The sequence below is a fragment of the Populus trichocarpa genome, chromosome 1 (assembly GCF_000002775.5).
Source record: "Populus trichocarpa isolate Nisqually-1 chromosome 1, P.trichocarpa_v4.1, whole genome shotgun sequence".
NCBI classification, from domain to species: Eukaryota; Viridiplantae; Streptophyta; class Magnoliopsida; order Malpighiales; family Salicaceae; genus Populus; species Populus trichocarpa.
The window spans coordinates 32,844,023-32,869,092 of NC_037285.2; the positions used below are offsets into that span (position 1 = coordinate 32,844,023).

Genomic DNA, 25,070 nt, shown 5'->3' on the forward strand with positions numbered 1-25,070 from the left:
TTTGGTGATAATTATTAAGATTAATTCATTCTAAATAGAAAGTTTATAAGTAACTCTGCTATTTAGTTTTTCCCATGCCATTGAATTCATCGTTTAAAGAGAAACAATTTATTTTCAGATATTTCTATCGTACGTTTATTTTCATATTAATGCGCACACAAATACCCTTCTTTTTTATTTTGAAAACGAGAATCTTGTATTTGAACTGCAGATCCTAAGCTTCCTGGCCCAATATCTCTAGCCCATTACCAGAGTTTTTCTTTTTAGAAGTTGAGAACGGTTAAATTTATTTTATTTTATTTTGTTAAAAAAATATATTAAAATAATATTTTTTATTTTTTAAAAATATTTTTATCATCAGATCCAAAAAAATTAAAACAAAGAAAAATCAAAATTTAAAGAAACGATGTGCAGTTCCAAACGGCAAATAAGAAAAAAGCAAAATAGCATCCTGCCAGCTGGAACCCCATGAATCTTACAATCTTCTCAAACCTTAGTTTTAGAATCTTTCATTTCTTCTGTTGTGATCCTTACAATGACTCAGAGACCCTTTCGAGAGGCACACACCCTAAAGTATAGGACACGCGGTAGCTCCAGGTTACCTTTAAGAGTTATACATATACCTTTGAACCAGGAAAAGCCAGGTTTTCGAATTGAGATTTATTACAGTGATTGAATATTTCAGGTAGCACCTAGAGGATCACAAAGCTGCTGCAGCCTGGACAGAAACCACAAAACTCCGTCCAAGCATCATGTCAAGAATCTCCCCATTCCGATGCCTTATGCTCTCTTCTATGTCTACAGCAAAACTGGTTGATGAGGTAACCCGGCCACGGCCCTGCTACGGTCGAAATAAGAGCGGTGGGAAACTTGGGCCAGCCAAGGCAAGGCTGGAGTGAGAAAACATCACACCCAGGCAAGGTATCCATCTAATGCCATAACTGTGGCCATTTAAGATGAGCTTCAGTTCTTAACGCGTCCATCTTCCCATTTTCATTTTCATTGTCATTATCTTCCTTTTCTTGTGGGCACGATTCTTAGCTGCAACCTGTAGCTTCCTCTTGGCATGCCGCACAGGGTTAGTAACAGCCATGACTTTTCCCTCCCGCTTCCTCTTTTCCCTCCTTACCTTGATATTCGTTCGTATGTTGCTATAAACCTGTACAAAATTCTCCATGCCTATAACTTTTCGTATGCGATCACAAACCTCTTGCGCTAACTGCTTCAAGTTATCTGGAAGACAGGCCAGCCAATTCTTATCAAATCTCCATGACAAGTATCATGAAATACAAACGAGGCAGTCAGGAAAAAAGAAATTTCAACACAGTTGAATATAAGTTCAAGCAAATACACCACATTGTTATAATTTAAAGAAACACAACCAAAATTATTCTCTTGTTAGATAAGTTCAGACAACCCACCACTGTTGGTGAAACGGACATCTTAATGATTGATACCCGCAGCAGATAGATCTCACCAATGGTGATATGAAGAGTGTTTGGAGAGACCATAATTTTTTTCATTTCAAAGTATTTGTTAGATTATTTCTAAAAATATGGATATTCTTTCCAACACAGTTGTACTTTCCAATTATAGCTTTTCTACCTTAAAAAGAAGGCTCTAGAAGAAACAAAAATTGAGAAAATATCAGTCCCCATTCCCCAAAGGCATAATAAAAATTTATGAACAAAAGAATACATTTGCCATAGAGTTCAAAACAGCAGGATAATTTCTTTTGCAGTTATTTCCACGATAATGATGGAAACTGACTGCTTAGCAATCAACCAAATATAACCTGAATACAGCTTTATGGTGCAAAGTACACAGCTGAGAAAATAGACAATCCAACACATGAACAAAGAAATTTTGAGATGGCCTTCAAACATGTCATAAAACTAGGAAGGTTTCATGTTCATACTTTGACTTCAGGTTCAAACAAAAACTGGAAAAGATAATAATGAAAACAATTCTGTAACAGTGGTTACTCTTCTTGGATATGGAAGTTTGGCTACAAGCATGAAATGCACGTCAGTTTTTAAAAATAAAATAAAATACAAGATAATAAATACCCAATAAAGAACCATAAGAAGATAAATAACCAGCATCATACATTGACTTAAATGGAGAATCGTGTGACTTTTGGAAGACATTTATATGATTTTCTAAAACTAGATTAAATTAGACCTAAAGATTTTTCTCAGCAATTAAGGGAATACTACAACAGCATTATTCACCTCTGCTCTCAGAAAATGCTAACAGAAAGTGAAATATCAAACTAACCTGGGACAACTTTTCCAGCAAATCCTTCGCAAACTTTATATAAGGGCAGCAGCATGTCAAATGCATAATGTTGGCAGTCATCCTGATTGATGTGAGCTGCAAACTCTTTTTCTTCCTTTGAGAAATGAGCCACAAACTCTTTAAAACAATTGAAGACAGTTTCCATCTGTGGAATATTAGACATTCAAAACAATTACTTGAGGGGCAGAAAAGCAAAAAAGAAATCTCTAAAATCAGAAAAGAAATTTCAAGCAGGTGCAAATATCAGAAGCATCCAAATCAAGCTTAGAAATTCAAATAGAACTTTTCCCTGGACCAACCTGAATAGCATCCTTTAGAAGAGCAATATCTCCCATTTTTTTAAGCAAGTTAGAGACTAGAAAATACTGAAGATTATCAGACTGATTCACATTGTCATGGCGACGTACACCAGAGATCACATGTAAAAGCATGCCTCTTCCTTTTCTTGTATCAAGCAGCTGGAAAGCCTCAAGAAATTGCCCTTGTTCATGTTGGTCAAGGGCAGACCACAATTTACAAGGATCAACACATTCCATTCTTCCCATCAAAATATGTGTCGCAAAACTTGCAGTGGCAAGATTATTTGTGATCAGGTTGCTCATGGCATCATCAATAACTTCTGTTTCCAGCTGGCAGCAGAGGGAGACAGCTATCATAAACACTCTACTTGGCCTCATAAGGAAAAACATTCCCAATGACTTCTCATGGTCTTGCTTGATGGCCTTGTTTGCACTGGCAAAGTAAAAAGCAACAAGACGACTTGAAACGTTGCGCAACCATGTGTGAGGATGCAAGAGCAACTCACATATTGCTTCCCATATATCCTGGAAATAAGTAGTGGGCACAACCCCATACACCCCAGAAACAGAAGTTAGCAAATTATAGAGAGGAAAAACCACCAGCATTGCCCAGTAGCTTTAAAAGAAGCAAAACACTACCAGCATTACCAAAAACCTATAATAATGGAAACTAAAAGATCAAACAACTAAAGCAACTCAATAGAGGAATTTGTTTTTCCATACCTCAAGGTCCCTTTCAAAGCATAGATCATGGAAACAATTTAGAATCTTCTCTAGCATAACCAGTGAGTAATACGCCTCTTTCCACAAAGGAATGGCTGCATCAGAATGATCTAGTAGAGGCTCACTAGCAACAACTTTTACAGCAGACTGCAAGATTTTTTTGCTCACTGGCAATGCACTATGAATGTACTTATCCAAGCTTTTTTTCAAAACCTCAATTTTTTTCTTTGTGGCCTCAATTTTTCTTTCTATGCCCTCAATTTTTGCAGACTTGTCCTTAACATTTTTCTTCTTATCCTCAATGTCTTCCTTCATAACCTTGTCTTTTTTAGCCAGAACCTCAACTTCTTCCTCCATGCCCTTAACTTCTTCCTTCATGCCCTCAATTCTTTTAGACTTGTCCTCAATTTCCTTCTTCATGGCCTCAGCTTTTCTAGTCAAGACCCCAATTTTATCTGACATGTCCTCTACTTCTTCCTTCATGCCCTTCACTTCTTCCTTCATGCGTTCAACTTCTTCCTTCATGTCTAAACAAATCTCAACAGGTAACCCCATGGTCTGTACCGAAAAAAATTTGGAACCCATTAGAAAATGGAACATGCTGAGACAAAGAAAAATACTGAAGAAAATGGAACACACTTGAACCAAGAATCTAAACCTGTTATAAACAGTATAACCTCACTCATTATGATCAGTTAAAATAATATAACCAGAGAGCACGAAATTTGAAGGAGAAAACAGCATTTGCAGGGGCAACATCCCTCCCATTTTCCTAGAGTATCATTTTTGCCTTCAGCGCATGCAGGTTTAGTGAAAAACAAGGCATGATCACACAATCTATGATGTAGAACCAGAGGGAGAGAAGGATAAGTAGGATAAAAAAATTAGAATCCACTAGGCAAAACCCTTGATATTCACAAGAAGCACTTCTACTCCAAGAGAAACTAGGGTTCTTCAAATGCAAAAGAACATAATAATTTGAATTGATGATATTTTTGTTCATCAATTAATGGTCTCCACAAAATACATAACATGTGTGCTCAAACAAAGCATGTCAAAACCCCAAAGATTTCAAATCAAAATAGGAAATAAATCCTAAGAAAATATAACCCTGACATTGTGTATTACATGACCCAAAAACAAGTATGTTTTACACGACATATAAATCCTAAATCAATGAAATTACATTATTAATGGTGGGACCAAAATACTTCTTTCATAGACTGCATCAGGTAACTTTCATGTATTTGCAACAGGAAAAAAAAATCCATAAAAATTTACCTGAGCACCGAGACTTTGCAGGTTCTGCTTCTCATCCATGTACCAAGATAGAATGAAGTCCATAATGGAATTAAATCCATCTGAGCTTATATGTCGAATGAGAAGCTTTATAACTGCACCGGTCATCAACCGAACTTTATTATCACTATCATTCGCCAAGCACTGGACCAAATGTATAAATAAAGATTGTCCATGTTTCTCCAAAAACTTCTTCTGAGATCCTTCTTGAGAATTGAATTCTTCGATATTGATTTTTCCACATTTGATAATTATTGCATGAAGCATTTCAAGTGCAGCTTCTCTTCCAGTTGAATGCTCATAGCTGCAATAATAGCCACGTCATTCTTTGAAAAATATAGATAGATACATATAAATAGATAGATGTAGAACACGAGGTAAAATTTGAATCTGAGAGACACATGCCTTAAATTATTGAGCAGAAAATCTAAATGTTGTTGCAAGTTTTTCTTTGAAAGACGGTAATGAAGTAGGAATTTCAACAGGACCTGACTGCATTTCTTACGAATCGACTCCACTTGGCTTGTGACCATCAGTTCTGCAACTCGAATAGCCAAATCATACATCTGGGGAACAACTAGCTTCCGATTCACAATTGCTTTTAGGAGTGAGAGGGCGATGAAAGAAGGATTCCTTTCCAGATCAACGAAAAGTGGAAATTCAATTAGCAGATGCAATTGTTCCGAGGAAAGGGTAACATTAGTACTCCACAGAAGTGCAATTAACAATCGTAGGCATGATTGCATCAAAGGACTGCTACTGTTTACAGAACTTTGGGCAATATCCAACAATGTCACCTTTATTCTATCAGCCTGGGATGTAAGGGATGGCAACGGCAGTCTTACCAGTGGAGTAAGGCATGTAAGGGAAGCGGATAAAATATCTTCATAATTAGAACTCAAGCAATTGCCTAGCAGTTCAACGAATGGATCCAGCATTGATAAAAGCTGCTCAGCATTTTTATCCAATTTCACTCTCTTTATACGGTTTTGGAATAATCGAAGAGCAAACAGAGCAATAAGATGTGAGCACACTGATTTAGTGCCAACAACTCGGCCTGAAGAAACTGTTTTCTGACTCACATCACCTCTACTGTGTAATTTTGCTACTGCACTGGAAGAATTCTTGAAAGAACCATTTTCTTCTTTGATCCAATCTTCAATGAGGCCATATATGAAAATGAATAGGTCAGTCTGATCAGCTGATGGATTATGCTCAATGCCAGCCGCTATGTGATTTAGCATACTTTCCAATCTAGGTTTCACCTTTGGTGTCAGATGCTTCAGCATGTGAGTTGTGACAGGTGAAAGAAGTTTTAAAGCGTGGGTTTTGAATGTTATGTTTTGTGCAATCATTTTCAAGGTTTCAAATGACTTTTGCTTCCTAGTTTCTTTCATTTTGGAAGCAAGCTTTTCCACCTCTTTCTCTTCAGCAACATCTCCAAGAATGTCATTCTCTACAGCAGAAAGAAGATCTTGCAAACAATAATCCAACTTCCCACAGACAGGACCTGATAGAAACTTTGACAAGATAAAGTTGAGACTGTATCCCAATACATGGAGTTCATATCCTCTCTTCAAGGTAGCTCGTAGAACCCTGACTATGAACTGCAAATATTCCAGCCCAAGTTCTTTTAAACAAGCGGACAAAGCAAGCCTAGCTTCATCGCGAATGCTTTCCATCCGACTTTTTAATTGGTTTGCGATGCGATGAATGATACTTGGAAGTTGTGAATCGATTGTGTCCCCCGGAAGCAACTTTAGAACTTTTAGTGCTGCCACGCTAATGTTCGCATTGACCTTGTCAGAATCAGAGTCCAGTAATTTTTGTATCTTCGGGAGCACAGTTTTATGGAGGCATGCCAGTATTTCAGAAAGCCCAACAGAAGTACCGTTTTTGTGTACCATAGCTGAAGAAGTACCACCAACACATTTGCGCGATACAGCCATAGAACAACTATCAGAGGTGTCAGCTAAACTACTGTCAGGAGGGTCTTTGACTTCTTGGCTTGAACAAATTTGTGAAAAATGAAACTGGTCCAAGATAGAGCAAATTAGGCGCAACAAAATCTTCTGCTTGTCTAGATGCACATTCATTTCTTGAAAGCACCTAGTCAATAAGTTATAATATGACTTCCATTCCATGAGAGCAGAAATTGAGGCAAGAGCTTCCAAACATGCAGATTTGATATGCTCTCCTTTTCCTCCTTGTTCTTCAAGCAACATATTGAAGAAAAGAGGGACAAATATTTTATTTAAGATGTCCTGGAAGATAAAGAAGTACACTGAGATTAAGTAACATGGAGAAATATTTTAAGTATAACATAAGCAATTAAGATAATTACCTCTGATGCGGTACTTTCACTGATAACAGTTTTAAAACGCAACAGAGCCCTTGCTATCATGCGCTTCTGCAATAATGAAGAAATTGTAAGGCTCTTGACTCTCATGAAGAAACAAAGAAATGACTTTAGACACGGACAGTTTTAAAACACAACAGAGCCCTTGCTCTCATGTGCTTCTGCAATAATGAAGAAATTGTAAGGCTCGTAACTCTCATGAAGAAACAGAGAAATGACTTTAGGCACAGAAATTCTCTACGCTCTCGTGTAAAAGTGATTTCATTACCCAATACTATTAAAAAATCTGGTACAGGTAAGAACAGCTATAGTAATTAACACATTTCTCATCGCATTAAATATAAGAAAAGAAACTACAGTAATAAAACATTTCTCCATGCACCATTTTCTGAAAGCATGAACTGGGTATTGAAAAAGACGTTCAAAATAAATGCCAGTTTATAACACATACGGACATATTAAAAGATAAAAATGATGTCACATTTAATAAATGTAACTCGTATACAACCTATAAGGGAAAAGAATTTACCTGTAAGTGAATAATATTATTGAAAAAATCTACTTCAGCATCTTCAGAGCACAGAGCTTTGAATGAACTAAACTTCGCCACCTTTGGAAGTTTCAACACCATATCTCGCAACAATTCAATCCATTCCTGAGATGCCAATTCAGTACAACAATCATGACAATACAAAAAAAATCTCACTCTATCCTGTAAGTCCACCTTTCCATTTTTCCCTTGAAAAGACAGAATGGGTTTTCAATTTTCTATGATCTGCCTATTCCCAGCCTACATTTCTGCACAATGATCTTTGGATTCAAATACCAACTTTTATGAAGGGGAAAGTTAGAAATATATACAAGTTAAGCGGTGGTCACTGGACATAGTATATAGTCAATTCTCCTAAAAAAATGATATTTTTGAACAGGACCTTTTTATGGAAGAAAGAGAATTTAAAAAGGAACAGTTGAAATAATGAAATAAGTAACATGATAATGAAATTCCATGCTTCGATAGTTCTACGGGAGATCTGCTTTCCACTAGCTGAGCCAATAAGTTCACATAAATTCTATTATAAAGCACAGGTTAAAATGAATCCAATTCACACAACCAGGCTGAAAGTCTTATCATACCTTTCTAACTGAACTTCTTGCCTTCATTGCATTGCCCATATATTTCAAAAGAAACTTATTTATTGTGCGCTGAATAGATGCCCTTGTCCAACAACCTTCACAGTTTGTTATCACTGGTTGATTTTGATCTTCTCCACAAAGAATTGCAGAGGAAAATTCAACAAATGAGAGCAATGAACTATAAGCGCAGTGCCTTAAAGTTATGTCAACTGATGACATATCATACACACAATGCGACAAAATAACTAATGCTTGATCTACTGGGATAGTATAGAATAAACCAACACCAACTTTTTCATAAGCTTTGAAAACTGTATCATAATCAAGGCCACCCATCTCAGTGGCAGAGGTTGCATTCAATTCATGGAGAAGCTTTGCCTGCATTAAGTCAATATAATCAGAGTTCAAACACAGAAAGCAGAAGTTCCTCTAACAGTGATAACCGCATGAAAAGTACTCAGAAGACAATTATTACCACAAAGAGGAAAGAAGGATCACTTTTAGCAAGAGCATCAAGAAGATCACAAATAGGCAACCGCACATCAAGTCCAACAGAAGTAAGGAGTGGAGAGACTGCTTTAAGAATTTTTGAACCACTCTCACTTCCTACTACTGGAATGATGTCCCGAACTACTTGCAAATATTCAATGCAAACATCTGCAATGACCATTTGTATAATATAAAATATCCAGGTAGAAGTTAAATAGAATCAATACTTAAACTTAGGGAATACTCTCACCTGAATCTTTATATCTCATTGCTAATGATGAAAGCAAGATATCCACAAGCTGCCTTGCTGGCAATTGATCCTTTATATACTTCGATAGGAATTTGAAAATTCTAATTTGAATCTCTCCCGGATATCTAGCCAATGGAGGACAAAGAGGGGCACTTAACTAGCATATCTTATTACTGATCCACAAATGAAAGAAAACAAACACATTCTGAAAATGACACCATTCCATTTTCAAATAGAAAGACCATGAAGCTAGAAATTAATGTATCACAACAAGATCAACAAAGGTGGCAACAAATAGCATTACTTGGTAAACACACCGATTCCAAAAAGAAAAATATTTTATTTGAGAATTATCTTCATGATAAAGTGAATCTCACATTGACTTATGCATGCGCGTGCACACAAAAAAAACAAATCATTAATCATTGCTGTTTCTCAATACTTGCAGAACAGAGTAGTTCTGGAAAATGTATTTAACTTAAGCTGCATGGAAGCATCCTTTATGAAAGAATACGGAATGCAAGGCAAGCAAAACTAACCATTAATTTGAGTTTCTCGTATATTTCTTCCTGAATGGGAAAATAGTCAAATACATGCAAATTATTTAAAGTGCATAATTAATACCTCTTGGTTGCTTTATCACTTTGAAAGAGATGGTGCAAGCTGTTGATGAGTTCATCAAGGTTCAGAAGTAGAAGTTTTTGTGCAGCATTGTCTTCATCATCCAAATCATCTTCAAGATTCAACAGATTCTCAATGAACTTTAGAACACAAGATATAATAGCCTCGGAAGCTGTTGGGATAGTTAATATTGAAAAAATATTAGGAGCAAGATTCTTTTCTCTAAACAGAAATGGTACAAGATGGGAACTTCTACTCATCGCCAAAAAGCATGAAAACAATGAACTTGGTTTCTCACTACTAGAACCCTCCTGCTTGAAACTGTCAATTAAAGGTTTCACTGATTTGAAGAACAATTCCCAGAATTCATCGCCAAAATCATGATCATCATACTTGTTCAAAACAAGGGAAACAATTCTTAGGCATAAAGACCGCATATCCTTAAACTGCTTCACAGCTGTGCTTCTCTGCGCATGGGAAAAATTTTAATCATAAACGACCATACATTGAAAGACAACTGAATGCTAAAAATAAAAAAGAACTATTGTGATCTTCTAATGACATGGAATTAGCTTTTTGGTGAGTTTGTGCCAAGAAAATGTACAATGACGGTAATCACAGCAAGGCAAGTTGTAACATCTAGAATGGAAGGGAGAGTGAGAAGGGAAGATCAGGGTACCATTTTGCAATCAATAAGTAAATGATGAATAAAAAGGATCACTTCTCCAGCTTTCTTAATTGTGAGTGCATAATTTACTATCAGTCAGCTGTTTTCATTTAGTGTGAAAAAACAAGACAAGCAGGCATGTACAAACCAAAATTAACTAAAATCTTGACATAAACAGCAAGAATTCACTATAATCAGGACATTTAAACATTACCGCTACTTGATTTAATATCGCATTGTTGTTCTCATGCAATTTCTGGTTGTCACTAGTATTATCTTCGACTACAGAAGATGCATCCTTCACAGCATCAAGACTTGCAGTGCAGCTTCCCAATAACCGAACCACACATCCCATTAATAGATCCAGAAAAGGTCTGGTGCGTGATTCATCAAAAACTCCAAGAATATCTTCCACAACATGCAGAAAGCCAGTCCTCTGCTTCCAAGAAAGGGCCATTATTTTTTCCATGGTGAAATGCTTCAAGATATTAGAGGTTTGAAATTCATCCACAGAACTCTTGCATAAATTCCAAAAAAAAATTGCAGCACTATCAACTCCCTCCGGTAAAATATGCAAGGGCTTTAATAATGACACAAAGAAAAGAGTTAACTCGCCAACATCGAGTTGAGCTATGAACCGAAGAACCACCTTTCGTTGATTTATACTTGTGTGCTGCATAAAGAGAAGATATGCAACATTCAATGATATAAGAGACCGCATTCAAAATCAGACAGATGCCATAAAGTTGCTAGATCAATGTGGAAGCTCTTGAAATAGGACATACCTTTCGAGAGGCAAGCATCTTCAGTTTTCGCACTTTTGGCATCAGGAGGAGAATAACAAGAGGCACAAGATTGGCTCTGTGGCCCTCTTCAATGACTGCAGATTCTCTGCTTAAACTCCATGTTATTAGTTCTTCTCTTAAATGGTTTGAACTGATCAAGTTTCTCAAATGTTGCTCATATTGGAGCAAGAAATCATCTTTCCAGGTTAAGAGGCAATCTAGGACACTCGTTTGTATATGAACATCATCTTCATCAATGAGCCTGGTAAAAACAACCAAGCAGTTTTTGAAGAACTCAAACAACCAATATTAAAAAAGAAAAGGAAAAGGCAAGTATAACAACAAAGTATCCCCTAGAACTGCACCAACCTTGTTTGCAGAACATCTTTTACAAACTGATTTTGGTAGAAGGCCTTAGAGTTCCTCATAAGTTTCAGCAAGTTTAACCATTCTTTGAGGATGCCCTTCCACTCCTTACCTTTGCAAGTAACTGGATTGAATAATCCCACACTGCACTTGCAAATTCACATGTAGACACAATCATGTTGTAAAGTTTGCAATTTGTCATCCAAACCAAAAACAGTGATCCTCCCTACACAAGAGAACGACAAGAAAATGTGCCTACCTAGCAAGATCATTATTGTTGTAGCCCAAAAACTTCAAGAACAAAGGTATTATTTGTCGAGAACGAGATTCAGCAACAGAGGGAATTTTTTGCAGAGTTTGAAGCAATGAAGATAGAACAGTGGCACATGGTGTGCTATCAGATACAGGAGTGACAAATGAACACTCAGCCAAGTCTGAGAACAAGCAAGAGAATTATCAGATTTTCAGAGTGATAACATAGCTACAAAATTAGCAAGAGGACTAGGCTCAATAATCACCTGTCTTATCATTGTAAAACAACTTTCTATTTTTCCATTTTATTAGGTAAATCAAGGATAAAATACACCAGGGGTATTACCCAGAAACATATGAGCTATAAAAGAACCAGCATATCCTGTTCTGACAACTGAAAAGAAACTCACAATAGAAAAGGGAAAAACCTGCACCATTGACAAGTTGAAAGCCCTAACCAAGGGCATCGTATGACACAGGAGTTAAGATAAACATCTATCAATACAATTCCTTTTTGGTTCACTGGGAGACCCATGGGCCTTGGGATAACACAATTTTGGGCTACAAAATACATTACTTACCACTGGATTTTCCCCTTGAGGACAAGTGTTTTCTTAAAGGGAAAATAAGGATTAATAAACAGGGGGAAAAAGCTTTTATAAATAAGCATAAAAGAGAAAATCATATCACATACCACTGGACTGGTCAGACAATTCAGCACTTCCTCCAGGTTTATCATGAAACATATGAAATACAGATTGGCAATGTTCAAGATAACAAACAAATTTGTCCCATGCAAGGGCAACATGCTTGCCAATTAGAACTGCAAGGCATTCAGATGCCGAAGCACATTGATAACTAAAACGGTTATGGAAGATGCCAATCATCCCACTCAACAAAATGGGTATATAAGCCTCAGCTATTCTTCCAGCAGAAAGCCCCATCTGTATTCTAGAGATCAATAGGACAACTTTCCTGCTGGTAGATATTGAAAGTGTAGTTGCCTCGATCGAGAGAAGAAGTTGAAGAACCTGTAAGTTCAAACAGCAGTTGCCAGAGAATTAGAGTAGGGAGTCAAATAATGAGTGGCAAGACCTTAGATATACATACATCAATGCTCTGACTATCCTCGGGGCATGTCTCAGAAAATTCTGTTTTCATTTTCTTCTCAGGTGGCTGGTCTATAGCTGACATTTGACAACCTTGAGGTTCATAGTGACACAAAATTCTTAGAGTCGGAACGCGAATCCCCTTGTCAGGATTGCACAAATTATCAGCAAATACATCAAATGCATCCACAGCCTTCTTCCCTTCAAACTCGGGATGATATATTTTATGGCTGGTGTCTGCTTCCAGTGTTGACCTAAAATATTAATGATAGCAAAATGTTATAGAAGTGCACAGTTTTCAAACAAACAATAGGTATTCAAGATCCAAGTAGAACGGTGACTTAAGAAAAGAAAAACAAATATCAAACAAATCAACCTACCCATGCACATGGTCCAAATAATCAGCAACAGCAGACAATACTTGCGAGGATGACTTGTATGTTTTTGCAAGACACAGAACTTTGCTTGTTTCTTCAAGCTCAAACTTTTTACCGCATTTGTAATAGGAACTTAAAGAAGCACCAATTAAGCTTTGCCAAGTATGTTTAGGAAAACCTGCAATATTTTCTGAAAGAAAAGAATATAAATAACCTAGATTCAAGCAAAAGAAAATCTACATGATGAAACAAGCTGACAAGCATATTATGCCAATTAGTTACAACATTTTAACAACCACCTCCATTTAATGCTCTTCACGAGGCTACACCTTCTCAGTTAACTTTTTATACTTATAAGGTGTCTTTGGTATGGCGGTGTAAGCTTGGAAAGGCAGTTTGAGGAGTAATTGGGCAAAGAATCACAAAGATACTTCTGAAACAACACTTTTTAAGCATGTGAGTTTGCAGTTTGCAAGTTGTGACCACATCCCCAAATTGTGCAATGATATTTCATAAACTTAAACCATATCTCATTCTAGCTTCAATTTCCTGGCTGAAAATGGATAAAAATGCACGCTGAAAAGCAATTTGCTATCTTTAAGAATCAAGAAACAGCTGGATATTAACAGTTCCACTGTCTCTCCCGCTAACCAGCATGAATTTGATTCCTTAGAGCTCATGTCTTAACTTACGTAGGGTCATGCATAATTATACCTTTCTTGTATGATTGGGCAGTACAGATTGATAAAACATGCATGAAGCAGAATTTGTAGCAAAAACAGACACTGAAGCAAGGGATTCTCTGTGGCTGCCTAGCTGCCTAAACTTGTTGGATCTGTATGCTCAACAACAATGATAACTTTTGAGATCACATTTAATAGTTTTATTTCAAAATATTTTATAACTTCACGATATTGCCTACTACATTACCTCCTTTGGATAAAAGATAACATGCTTTATCCAGCAGTCAAAAATGTGTATTTAGGACTATGATATTAAAACAGCTTCCTTTGATCTTTAGAGTAGTAAATGCCATTTGTAACAAAGAGAAAAGGTTTTTCATAATACTAAGCTACAAACTCAATCAGGAAAATAATGTATTCATAAATAACAAGAAATATCACACCAAACACACTTTTGACATTTGATCAATAACATAAAAAGAAACTCTCAGTGCAGGACTCAAACGAAGGTCAGGCTCAATAGAATGCAAGTATAACATATACAACCCATTCTTGAAAACAAATGTAGCAAAGCATGGCAGGAACTTAAAAGTTCATTAAGCTTAAAACATAGAGATAAGAGTTTTACCAGCCTCAATTATAAAAAGCCGATCAAGTGCATCTATCAGATCCATTAACAAGGATGGCATTTCTTGAAGGTCCATCATGTAAGGATAGCAGCAGACAACTTGCCACAGCAGAGTCAACTCGCCCCTTTCAATTGGAGTAAATGAGCCATTTCCATTAACGATATTATCAATCACAGCCAGCCAGAAGCGCACTGTCTGTTGCAGAAAACCAGTAATCCTTGAATATCGTCCTTCAGGTGAACCATCTAAAAAGATGGATCTAAGAGGATCCATTTGCAGTTTCTCACAGAAAGTCAAAAGCAGAAATACAATCTCTTTCTGTGAAGTTTCTATTAAATCATTCATCGCACTGAAAACCCAATAGAAAATGTCAGAGACTATGCATTCGAACTACAGACCACTGGGGGCATCCCAAAATCAACTGTAAATATGAATCTTACCTCAAGATATTAGCTCTGAATTCATATAGTATGCACGGGTCTCTCTTCATTAGCTCACTTAAAAAGGTCAAAATGCTGAAAACCCAAGCCCAAACATAAGCCAGTAGAAAACGAACACAGGGACTATATGGATGACACAAAAAATTAAACTATTTCATGACAGACAATACCTTGAATTCCTCAACTTGAATGCAGGAGCCCATTGCAACAAACAATGCGAGATGGTAGCCATATCATTGGAACTCTTGAGCCCATCAAGAGTGCATAGCAATAATTGTAGAACCTTATCAATAACTTCAGAGAAATGGTTTTCTCCCTTCAAAGCAACATAAGGAATGATAAACCTCTCAAAAAGGTTTTTCACACATTCAAGCATAGGTTGGTAATCTGTTCAACATCAAGGCAGTTTAAGATCACAATGCAAGAGTTATATGAAAACAAGTGCATATAACAACTTAGTGGGTCAAATAAGGAATCGATAACCTTTACCAAAATTATCACTTACCAGAAACTTTGTGGCCATCATTAATTTGGGCGCTTGATATAAGCAGTGACAAAAAGCGACTTAGATATGGCAAGTGATCATTGATTGCATAGTAGTCTATTTTCTGATATAGGCTATTCCACAAAAAATCTAATTCCTTTGGTTCTAGCTCCTCACATAAACGTTGAAGGGTTGTAGTTAGAACTTCATCAACAGTTTTAGAACCTGCAAATTGAAATGGGGACAATTAAAGTTCCTAAATAGTCAAATAATAATTCCCATTGCTGTCTTTCTCCATTCCCCATCAGTGACATTGAGACAAAGGAAAATTTGTGGGAGCACAAGAAAGCACCACCAGTTTAGGAGATCATCCATTAAAATGAAGAAATATCAAAGCATCAAACTACCACAGAAAAATTAATTAAGGGAAGAAGAATATGCATTGCAGGTCAGAATTACCACTAAATGAAAAGTTTAGATATCAGGGTGTATCTTAGAATTTCAACCAATCTTCATACAGCTAAATCCATCAGAACCTTGTGCTTCAATTTTTTTTCTCTTGGAGGCAGCTGACTTGTGCTACTTTGGATCAAAAGATGAGAAGTCAAAAAGATGACCATCATAAGTAGCACCTTTAAATCAATCTTATGGTTTTAATTAAATGTGTAATCCTGCTCTTGTAAATCCAATATTATTTTGATCCCTACAAGAAAACTGAAAACTAGTTTACTACAGAATATAGCTCTGATATAAAAAAAATAAAAATAAAATAAACCAAATTAATTGTCCTTTTTCTTTAGGCTTGGATGTAAATGAACGGGTTAATTGATTGTTAGTATTGCCTCAGATCACTGTCTGAAGGAACCAATGTTATTCCCATTTTGACATTCCTAAAGTAATCTTTATTTCACAGTCAAGGTTCGCACCAAAGTCAAGCCTTCATCTGGACAGTGGTGCCCAAAAAAATTATCATCAATGAATGGGTAAATTGATTATTGGACTTTTTGTTGTTTGTGGGTTTTGGGAGGAGGGAAGAGTTAAAAGATTATGGTTTTGCACCACCAAAGTTGTCATTTGGTGTACTTAATTAGAGAGAAATGCTGGAGCTTTCAGGAACCAGAACACTACCAGACAATTGTTATGGGATAGGATAGGTTTCCTTCTCCCCTGAAGTGCCATGCTTCAGGTGCTTTTATGGGTGTTTCCTTAACCTTAACTGATATTCAGAAGCATTGAGCTCCTTTATTCTTTTTCTTTGTTTTGGTTTATTTTCCTTAAGGATATCTGATTCTCCATCGAGTTTTGAAGAATACTTTGGAGGATATCTGAATATGACTTCTGTCATCGTAGAAAAAACATTAATATTTTCTCACAAGTCCTAGCCCCTTGAACCATCCTCACCCCTATCTGAGATTGTGTATACATAAACATGCACACCACGCACACGATGGAACAAATTCAAACACGTAACATCTAACCTCAGAGTATGCTTTTTCTTGTGTCTCAGTAAATGTGAGGCAGAGACATTTCTAGAGGTGCGCAGAGACATTTCTAGAGGTGCACAGAGACATTTGGTGCTATTTAACTACGTGGGAAGCATACAAGAATGAAACCACATGAAAAGAATAACTGTAATGTCAAATTCTTCAGGAGAAAAAATTTCATGTGTGATGTAATTTAATAAACCATAGAGCATAACTCTTTGATATCTGGACTGATTTTCTCAAAACACAAATCAGCTGGTAATTGAAGCAAGATTTCCACGAATGATGTGCAAGATGGCTTATAAATTTCAATTAGGGGGGAAAAATTATTTTCTCTCGCACCTTTACAAACTTGAAATCAAAGAACTTCAAATTTATATCTTAGTGGTTTAGAAAGAAGGCAATAAAATGGTAAGAAATAGAGCCATAAATGATCAATATCAGACCATGTCTTAGTGTAAGAACTTGCCTTGATCACACTCATCACCAATGCTGAATATTTTTTTGCTTGTCAACTGCTGCAGTACCCGATCCGGTCTTGAATAAGGCCTTGACATGGTTCCTCTCATAACAAAATAAAGCAAAGCGCTGGCTCCATAATTTTTCACAGGTAATGGTTTCTTGACAACCTCAAGAATGACCTTTGCAATACCTGTAAATGGATATTCACATCATTAAGTTTAATAGGAACTCAAATTCAACACAAGAGAATCCAAAGAACCACCAGGCCAAGAATTTGAGTTCATTTACTCATAACTAATGAGCTGGAACCTAAAAACAGAATGCAATTACTTCTTTTTTTTCCAATTCCTTTTAAACAAGGAATAAGATTTTAAAAGAGTTAAGAAAAATAAAGATACAAAAAAACAATAGTTGTCCTCAAAAAACAAAAATAAACAACAATCTTTTTAAATCATAAACACAAATACATTTATACGCAGCCTTTACCTAAACCAAGTTTTGATCAAAGGAAGAACAAGAAAATTACAAAGATGATGAGAAAGAGCACAGAAACATCCTTCTCTACCACATACCCTCCATAACCACGTCAGAAAATCATGCAATAAAAACTTTTTATCCAAAAAATTAAGTTATCGCACCATGTCCCAAGTAGATTGATCTACTGATAAATATACAATTCATTCCTTATTGAGCTTCTAAGTATAATCAGTGCCCATCCATAATTGTCCAAAGTCCAAATGGCAATAGGAAAGCAGTATTTGGCGTTCTCAGCCCATAGATTTGTTATTTTGCAAAATGATAAAAGATCAGCCAAGATTCCACAAGTTTACACAGTAGTTGGTCTTGAACTAGGATTTTAGGCTTTAATTGAGTTTGTGACAAAAGATATAAAGCAGACAATCTGCCAGAGAACAATTTGTTCAGTGAAAAATAAAAAATTACTTGAACAAAATGGAAAAATGAATTCAGTAATGCATCATGTGTAAACAGGAGAATCACACTTTGCTTATAAACATGTAAGACAGGGATTTTCTTATCCTTTTTCATTAAGATTGCAAAATAGAAACAGATTGATCATGCAAGGGACTGGTTCAATAAATTACAGTAGGGTATACCTTTCCTAAGCTGCCCCTCAGAAGCATTTCTCAGCAATAATGATGTTGTTGCTGCCATAAATTCTTGGACATACTCCTTAGGGTAATATCTTAATTTTACTGTTAGCCTACCAAAAAATAAGGTTAAACATATAAGAAACACACTCGCACAAGAAATACACTTAAAATCTCCAGTCTAGTTTCCTGGAATTTGTCAATGCTCGGCATCAAAAGTTCCTCACAATAAGATTGGTTTTTTATCTGCCCAACAGAACAACAAAAATTCCTGCAAAATAACTACAAGCTCTTCATTTACCAGAACAAATCAAAATAGCAAAAATGGTACTCACTTGAGCACATCTACAAGCCTATTGTTTTCCAAAAGAGATTTTTGCAAATACATCAGAATATATGACCATGCCACGAAAATCTGCAAAACAAAGATCAAATGTTTAGGGATAAATATCAAGCTAGATAGTCTTATAAAAATGGAACTCGCGAATTAACTACAAAGAAACCAAGGCTAGACCTGCTCGATGATATCTGGCTCCCTATCAGCACCACTTTTGAGGAGAGACACCAATGAATCAACAATCCTCGGTAGAAAGCTAGGCAGACAAAAAATATGCACATGTAACAAATTATACAACAGACATGACTAAACAATTTATAAAGATGGAAAACAGTGGGTGTCCACTAAGGCAAAACAAACAATCAAAATTAAATGGGGATCTATTTAGCAATCTAAAGCTCTATTCCACTCAAACAAGGAAAAAAATTAGTATAATATGTGGCCATGATCAAAGTGCAGTCCAAGAGTTAAAGCCTTCTTTGGCTATCCAAATACCCAAAAAGGTAGAAAACTAGAGAGGGGAGAAAGCTAAGAGAGCTTAGAGATAAAAGTTTAAGAAGGGACTGAGAACTAGAGATGAATCAACTTGTACCGTCATAGCCAAAAATATACAAATCAAGTAACGCTGCAACATAATTTTGGTTACAGATAATCAATTAAAGAGTGCTAGATGTTTTCACAACTAAAGCATATAGGAAACTATTAAATGAAAATACAAAAAGTAAGACCTAACTTCAAAGTGTAAAATACATACTGACCCGAGGAAAGAACAAGAGACTTTAAATGTAGTGGAAAAGGAGAGCAAAAGGCAGAAGACATAGATATATGATTTTAATACATCTTTTAATGCTAACCCCCCCCCCCCCACCCAACACAAACACACAAAAGAAAATAAAAAAGACAATCACTCCTCTCTAATAAGATATTCCACCTAACAAAAATCTTAGTGCATGATAACCAACTTTATCCTTTGCCTCGTCTACCCAATGCATAGTGCACCTCTTCATTCTCAACACTGCATCACAATAAAGGCATTTTTGTTGTTTCTTGTGCAAGAGAGATGGGTGGAAAATTCATCACCTAAGTTTGTATTGTTCAATTGCTTTGGCATCCTTCATAAATGTACAACATTAGACCATCTTTTCACCAGTTTCTTTTCTTTTCTTTTCTTTTGGTTGCAAGGGTTGGTATGTTTCATAATATGTGAAGCCTAATTCTGATTATCGAAGACAGGAAATAAAAGACAGATAGAAATAAAGGGCAGGAACTCACGAGACAAAGTCATCAGGAAGATCTCTACATAAAGCTGCAATCAACCTGTACATAAAAAAGGATTATTTTATTTCAGACTGCATAAAGCAGAAGAAAAGAAGGTCAAAGTTAAAAGAAATAAAAATAAAATCAGAATTTGGACAGTTCTTTTCTCCATGGAACTGGTTTCCAAATTACTCAAAGATTTAATGGCAGGTCGCATGATTAAATAATCATTTTAAACAACAGCATGGAATGTGGAACAACCATAATTGAGAAGCTGAGAAAGCTTGTTTGACCCACTCCATAATTGATCATCTTCTGTTTCTGAAAAGACATAGGCCATTCTTTTGAACAACAACAAATGAGCTAATTTCCTTCCTGTTACAGAGTGGGTATCTTTGACTACAAACACACATTTATATCAAAAACTTAGCAGGAAATGACCAGCTAGGTAAGACTTGAGTAAAAGTCGGTAAGCATTATTCCCGCATATTTTGGATTTTACAATTACTATCTACAGATACACCCCAATATAACACCACCTACATACAACCTACATCTCTCAGCAATAATAACCGGACCCGTTGACAATGCCTTAGTACTAATTCACCAGTAATCCCCATGCGGAAGATAGTAAATAAACATTACTATATTTCCAAGTAAAAAAACTTAGCACGCATTTGATAGCATTTTCTTCCTTGAGATAAATTACACCACAACCAAAAGGCAGAATCTAATACCCACGGTAAAATTCATAAAAAAAATCTGAAAGCATTTTGTTTTCCTTGATAGCATTTACAAACTTCAATTAGGCTTTTTATATATGAAAAAACATATAACAATTCAATAAAACAGGTTTGCATTATACCTGAGAATCGCTTCAACTGATAGTCGTGCTTTCACTTGTAATCTAGAAAGAAGTTGCGAAAAAATGGTTTCTTTGTGTAATATCACCAAAGGTAATGTTTGCACAAAGGGCATCATCTCCTCGTAAAATGAGATGAAATCTTCTGCTGTATTTAATTCCTGAATTGTGATGACACGAACTATAAGTAGAATTGCTTCTCTATACGAATGTTTCAAAACAAAAATCATAATTCCACTAATTACACAGCTCCCCACTCACCGCACTCATCTTTCTAAAAGCAAACTTCCGAAATAAAAATTTAAAAAAAAAAAACATAAAAAGAAACTAGCAAACACAAGGTCGGGTCGCATACCCTAAATTCGATAAGGCAGTCCCGCATAAAAGTGGACCCCTCTGATGGGGCAGACTTAATTTTATTAAGACTTGAATAAACATCAATTTCAATTTCTTCAATTCTCTGTGAGAATGTCTTGAACTGCAACAACAAAAATTTAAAAACAAAATCAAGACAAAAGGAATAAATCACATTAAGAACCGAAAAGATGAAGAAACTAAGTAAAAAAAAAATTATTGAGATCGTGCGTTGTGGGGAGAGAGAGCGAAAGCCTTACAACAAAACGGCGGCCATGGAGACCCGGGGATTTGTTGAGCGACTTAACCGCCCGAGCATGAGACGGCGTCGCCATGGTGAGACTGCCTGCCTGTGAACGGGTCAAATTTGCGTGGTGAGACTGTCTGCCCTGTGAATTGTTGCAGAGGTATCAGGGTTTTGCCAATTTAGTTGTTAGGGTTTAAGAAAGAAGTGTAAAACAGTTAAGCATCAGCGGTTAGATTGAAAATATATAAATAATTTGGAGTATTTATATTTTGTTTTGATGGGCTTTCTCATGGGCTTAGGCTTGGTCTTAATATTGGTCTGGGTTAATTGTCTGGGCTGGACTGGTTAGAGAAACAGAAATAGTAATTTTATAATCGTGTCCACTTTTTATTCTCTTTCTAAATTTATGTTTCTTAATAGTAATTAAGAGTACTATAAATATAAATATAAAATAAGATTTACGTAATGTTTTCTTACATTTGAAAGAGGTTTTTATCATTTTCAAATTTTAAAATCCAACCTTTTACAAAAAGTGATTGTCTCGGTAGACACAATGGTTGTGCCTATAGCCATTTAATTTCCTTTTTTCACTCTTCAAATATAATTATATTAAAAAAATTAAAACACGTGGGAAAAATGGAGGATGTGCACAGTGAATTCACAATGTTTTCTATTTTACCCCTCTAAAAAAAAGCTGGGGTATTTTTGTATTTTTATAAGAACACAAATATCTTTTAAAAACTCATTTGGGTTACAGATTTTTTATGCATTTTTTTGTACATAAGAATTGCTAAAATAACCTTTCAGATAAAAAAAAAACAAAAACAAAAATAACTTTTTGCCCAAGGTTTTTGTGGTAATTTCATTTTTAAATGAATAATAAAAGTACTTTTGAGATGTTGGTAAAGGATGCTTATTTTATCGCTTGTATTCGTTTTTCATTTCTTTTCTTCTTTTTTCTCCTTGAAAGAGTATATTTGATTGTTTTAATTTTAATTCTTGTTTTTTTATTTCTAATTTAATTTATTAATTTTTTATAAAAGTTTTGTTTGTTTTGAATTTAGTTCCTTAATTACTATTTGTCATGTATTATTTTTTTAATTCGGTTTTTATTCTTTTACTTTTAGTGTTTTTTCCTTAGTTTTTTTTATTGAAATTTTATTAATTTTTAATTTCATCATTTAATCAAAGTTTTTATGGTGCATTGATTTTTCTAATTTGGACCTTATTTTTTTTATTTTCTTTTCCTTCTATTAAAGTTATTTTTCTTTTCAATTTAACCCTCCACTTATAAAAATTTTGTTGCCCTCTAATTTATTTTTTATTTTGATTTTCACCATCTTTCTTTTAATTACAATTGTTTGTTTTATATCCTTTTATGTGATTGATTTTTTCTTTGTTTCATCTTTCAATGTTTGATTTCTTAGGGATTAGGCTTCATGTTTTTCCATTTATGGTGCTTCTGATCTAATGACCTGAGTCACAGGTTTGAAAAATTAATACAGGTTGATATCTTCATGCTTTTTTTTTTTTTCGATTTCATCATTCTACATAATTTTAAAAAACATGTAGTTATGTGGTTATCTTCAATTTCTTTTATGTTAGGTGATCATGGTTTCATGAATTAGGGCATAGGTTTTGCAGGTACATCGTGGTTAGCTTTCCCCCTATTACACAGGTATATGTCTACCATGTTAACTTAAATTGTTGGTTTTTTACTTTTTTTTATCCAATTGTGTACCTCCAAGATTTTTTCCCTAGGCTATCGTGATCTTTGCTCTTATAAAAAAAACTATTCTTTTTATTATTGTTGTTTATTTTTTTTATCATCTAATTCAAACAGAACAAATTTACTAAACCCGATCAAACTTGTAACCAAAGTTGTTTATTTTTTTTATTTCTTTTAAACGCTCCTGCATCACCTAGACTATCAATGTATTTTTCTATTTTCCTATTCTAATTTTTATTTTAATTGATACCTTTTTCATATGTATTTTAAAAAATAATTTTTAAATTTATGTTTTAGTTAATATCCCTCATTTATGATTTTTTATTTTGATTATTTAGCATTTTTTTAATGAGTTTTTCTAAAATGTTTTATGTGTATTTAATTCTTCAAGATATTATTTTGATTCGTCTAAATTGTTTTTTATGTTTTATATACACGAACTTCATATTTTAAAATTAAAAAAAAATCATCATGCGCAACCTTACATGGTATTTTATTAAATAAGCTTTATGCGTGTTTTTATTTATATTGTTGTTTGATTGAATGAAAAATGATTTCAATAAAAAAAAATTAATAGACACAACCAAGGTGAATATTTCATATTACAAGATCAAATATTTTAACACGTATCTATCTCTTGATTTTTATTTTTTCAGTTTTAATTCTAGTTATTGTCAATTACTTTTTTTTGTCTATTTACATAGAGATTTCATCAATTTACTTAATAAGATGTTTGGATGGACTTTTCAATTTATATTTTAAAAAAATATAAAAACATGTCAATGAAAGCATGCATGTCCATTTTTAAAAAATATAACTCACAAAGCAACACAAACTAAAAGGCTAATATTGTGGATCCACCAGGCACTTTTCATGATGCCTTTTTTCCCCTTTAATTTTTTTTTAATCTACCCCACACTTACACTTGACCATTGCAGGTCAGTCTAAGCTAATTTGGTAGGGGAGGACAAGATTGAAAGCCATGACACCAAAGTGAAAAGGCGAATGAAATGGATGGCTTATTCGAACTTTAGAATAAAAAATTTATTTTGCCCTTGAAAACAAAACTAAAAAATAATATTACTGGGAGTAATTTAGTAATTTCAAAATATTCTACTTGTTATAAAAAAAATTAAAAGGACAATAACATCTTTTTTTATTTTATGATGCACAATAAAATAACTCTTATACCCTTATATTTAAAATTCTTTAAAGCTTACGATCATACGAGTTTTTGTTTTTTGTCATTTTATGAGTAGTAGAATTACATAGATGCCATTGGGTTTGGATTTTCTATAATTTATGTCAAAGGGCATTATTGTATTTGCGCTCAGGTTTTTTGTAATTTTTAGGTCAGGTATATGGGCAATTATGTAATTTAATATATAAGAATATTGCTGAAAAAAGTTGTTGATGCATGAGTTGCACATATCAGTGCATGTGGAGCCACTCGACGGTCAAACGTTGCTTTATATGGCGATGTTTGATTCTTTTTAACATTGCCTCCTTAGAGAGGTTGTGTGTGTGTGTGCGTGGCCAAATGACGTCGAGTTTAGCATCGATGACCTTTTTTTTTTCTTCACTTTCTCCTCCCTCCAAATCCATACTTGGCATTTTAAATTCGAGGGTAGTCCCCCTAGCTGGAGATATCCGAGTATTAGTCCCATTCTTTTTATTTGTATTTTTTGTTCTTGGCTCTTTAAAAAAAATTTATTTGTTTTCAGTTTCATTCTTCAATCTAAATTTTTAATTTTTAGTTTTTTCAAATTTGCTCCCGAATCTTTTTTTTCCTCTTTTGTAAATTTTTAATTTCATCATTTAATCAAGATTTTTAATCTATTATATATTTTTTAATTTCTTTCCTCATTCTTTTGTGAAAATGATTTTTTTTTTCAATTTAATCATTCAATTCAAAATTATCAATCCCCCATTTCTCCTTTTTTTTTTAAATTTGATTATCAT

The 25,070-nt window shown here is 34.7% G+C and overlaps 1 protein-coding gene across 1 annotated transcript; it reads right to left on the reverse strand.

Annotated features, from left to right (window-relative positions):
* Positions 1 to 483: 483 nt before the first annotated feature.
* LOC18095239 (U3 small nucleolar RNA-associated protein 20) lies at positions 484 to 21,609 on the reverse strand. Its single transcript, XM_024589072.2, has 31 exons — positions 21,393 to 21,609; positions 21,134 to 21,256; positions 20,782 to 20,939; positions 19,932 to 19,976; positions 18,837 to 18,915; positions 18,658 to 18,737; positions 18,329 to 18,435; positions 17,221 to 17,403; positions 15,289 to 15,492; positions 14,954 to 15,170; positions 14,784 to 14,858; positions 14,343 to 14,692; positions 13,035 to 13,221; positions 12,656 to 12,908; positions 12,240 to 12,576; positions 11,553 to 11,727; positions 11,297 to 11,437; positions 10,928 to 11,189; positions 10,357 to 10,815; positions 9,479 to 9,942; positions 8,855 to 8,979; positions 8,591 to 8,772; positions 8,116 to 8,493; positions 7,511 to 7,636; positions 6,967 to 7,032; positions 5,028 to 6,886; positions 4,605 to 4,926; positions 3,324 to 3,881; positions 2,601 to 3,125; positions 2,281 to 2,446; positions 484 to 1,233 (listed from the first exon to the last, which is right to left on the reverse strand). Exons 1-31 carry the CDS (start codon positions 21,465 to 21,467, stop codon positions 971 to 973), a joined length of 8,544 nt encoding a protein of 2,847 aa, XP_024444840.2. The 5' UTR covers positions 21,468 to 21,609; the 3' UTR covers positions 484 to 970.
* Between the last annotated feature and the right edge of the window lie 3,461 nt (positions 21,610 to 25,070).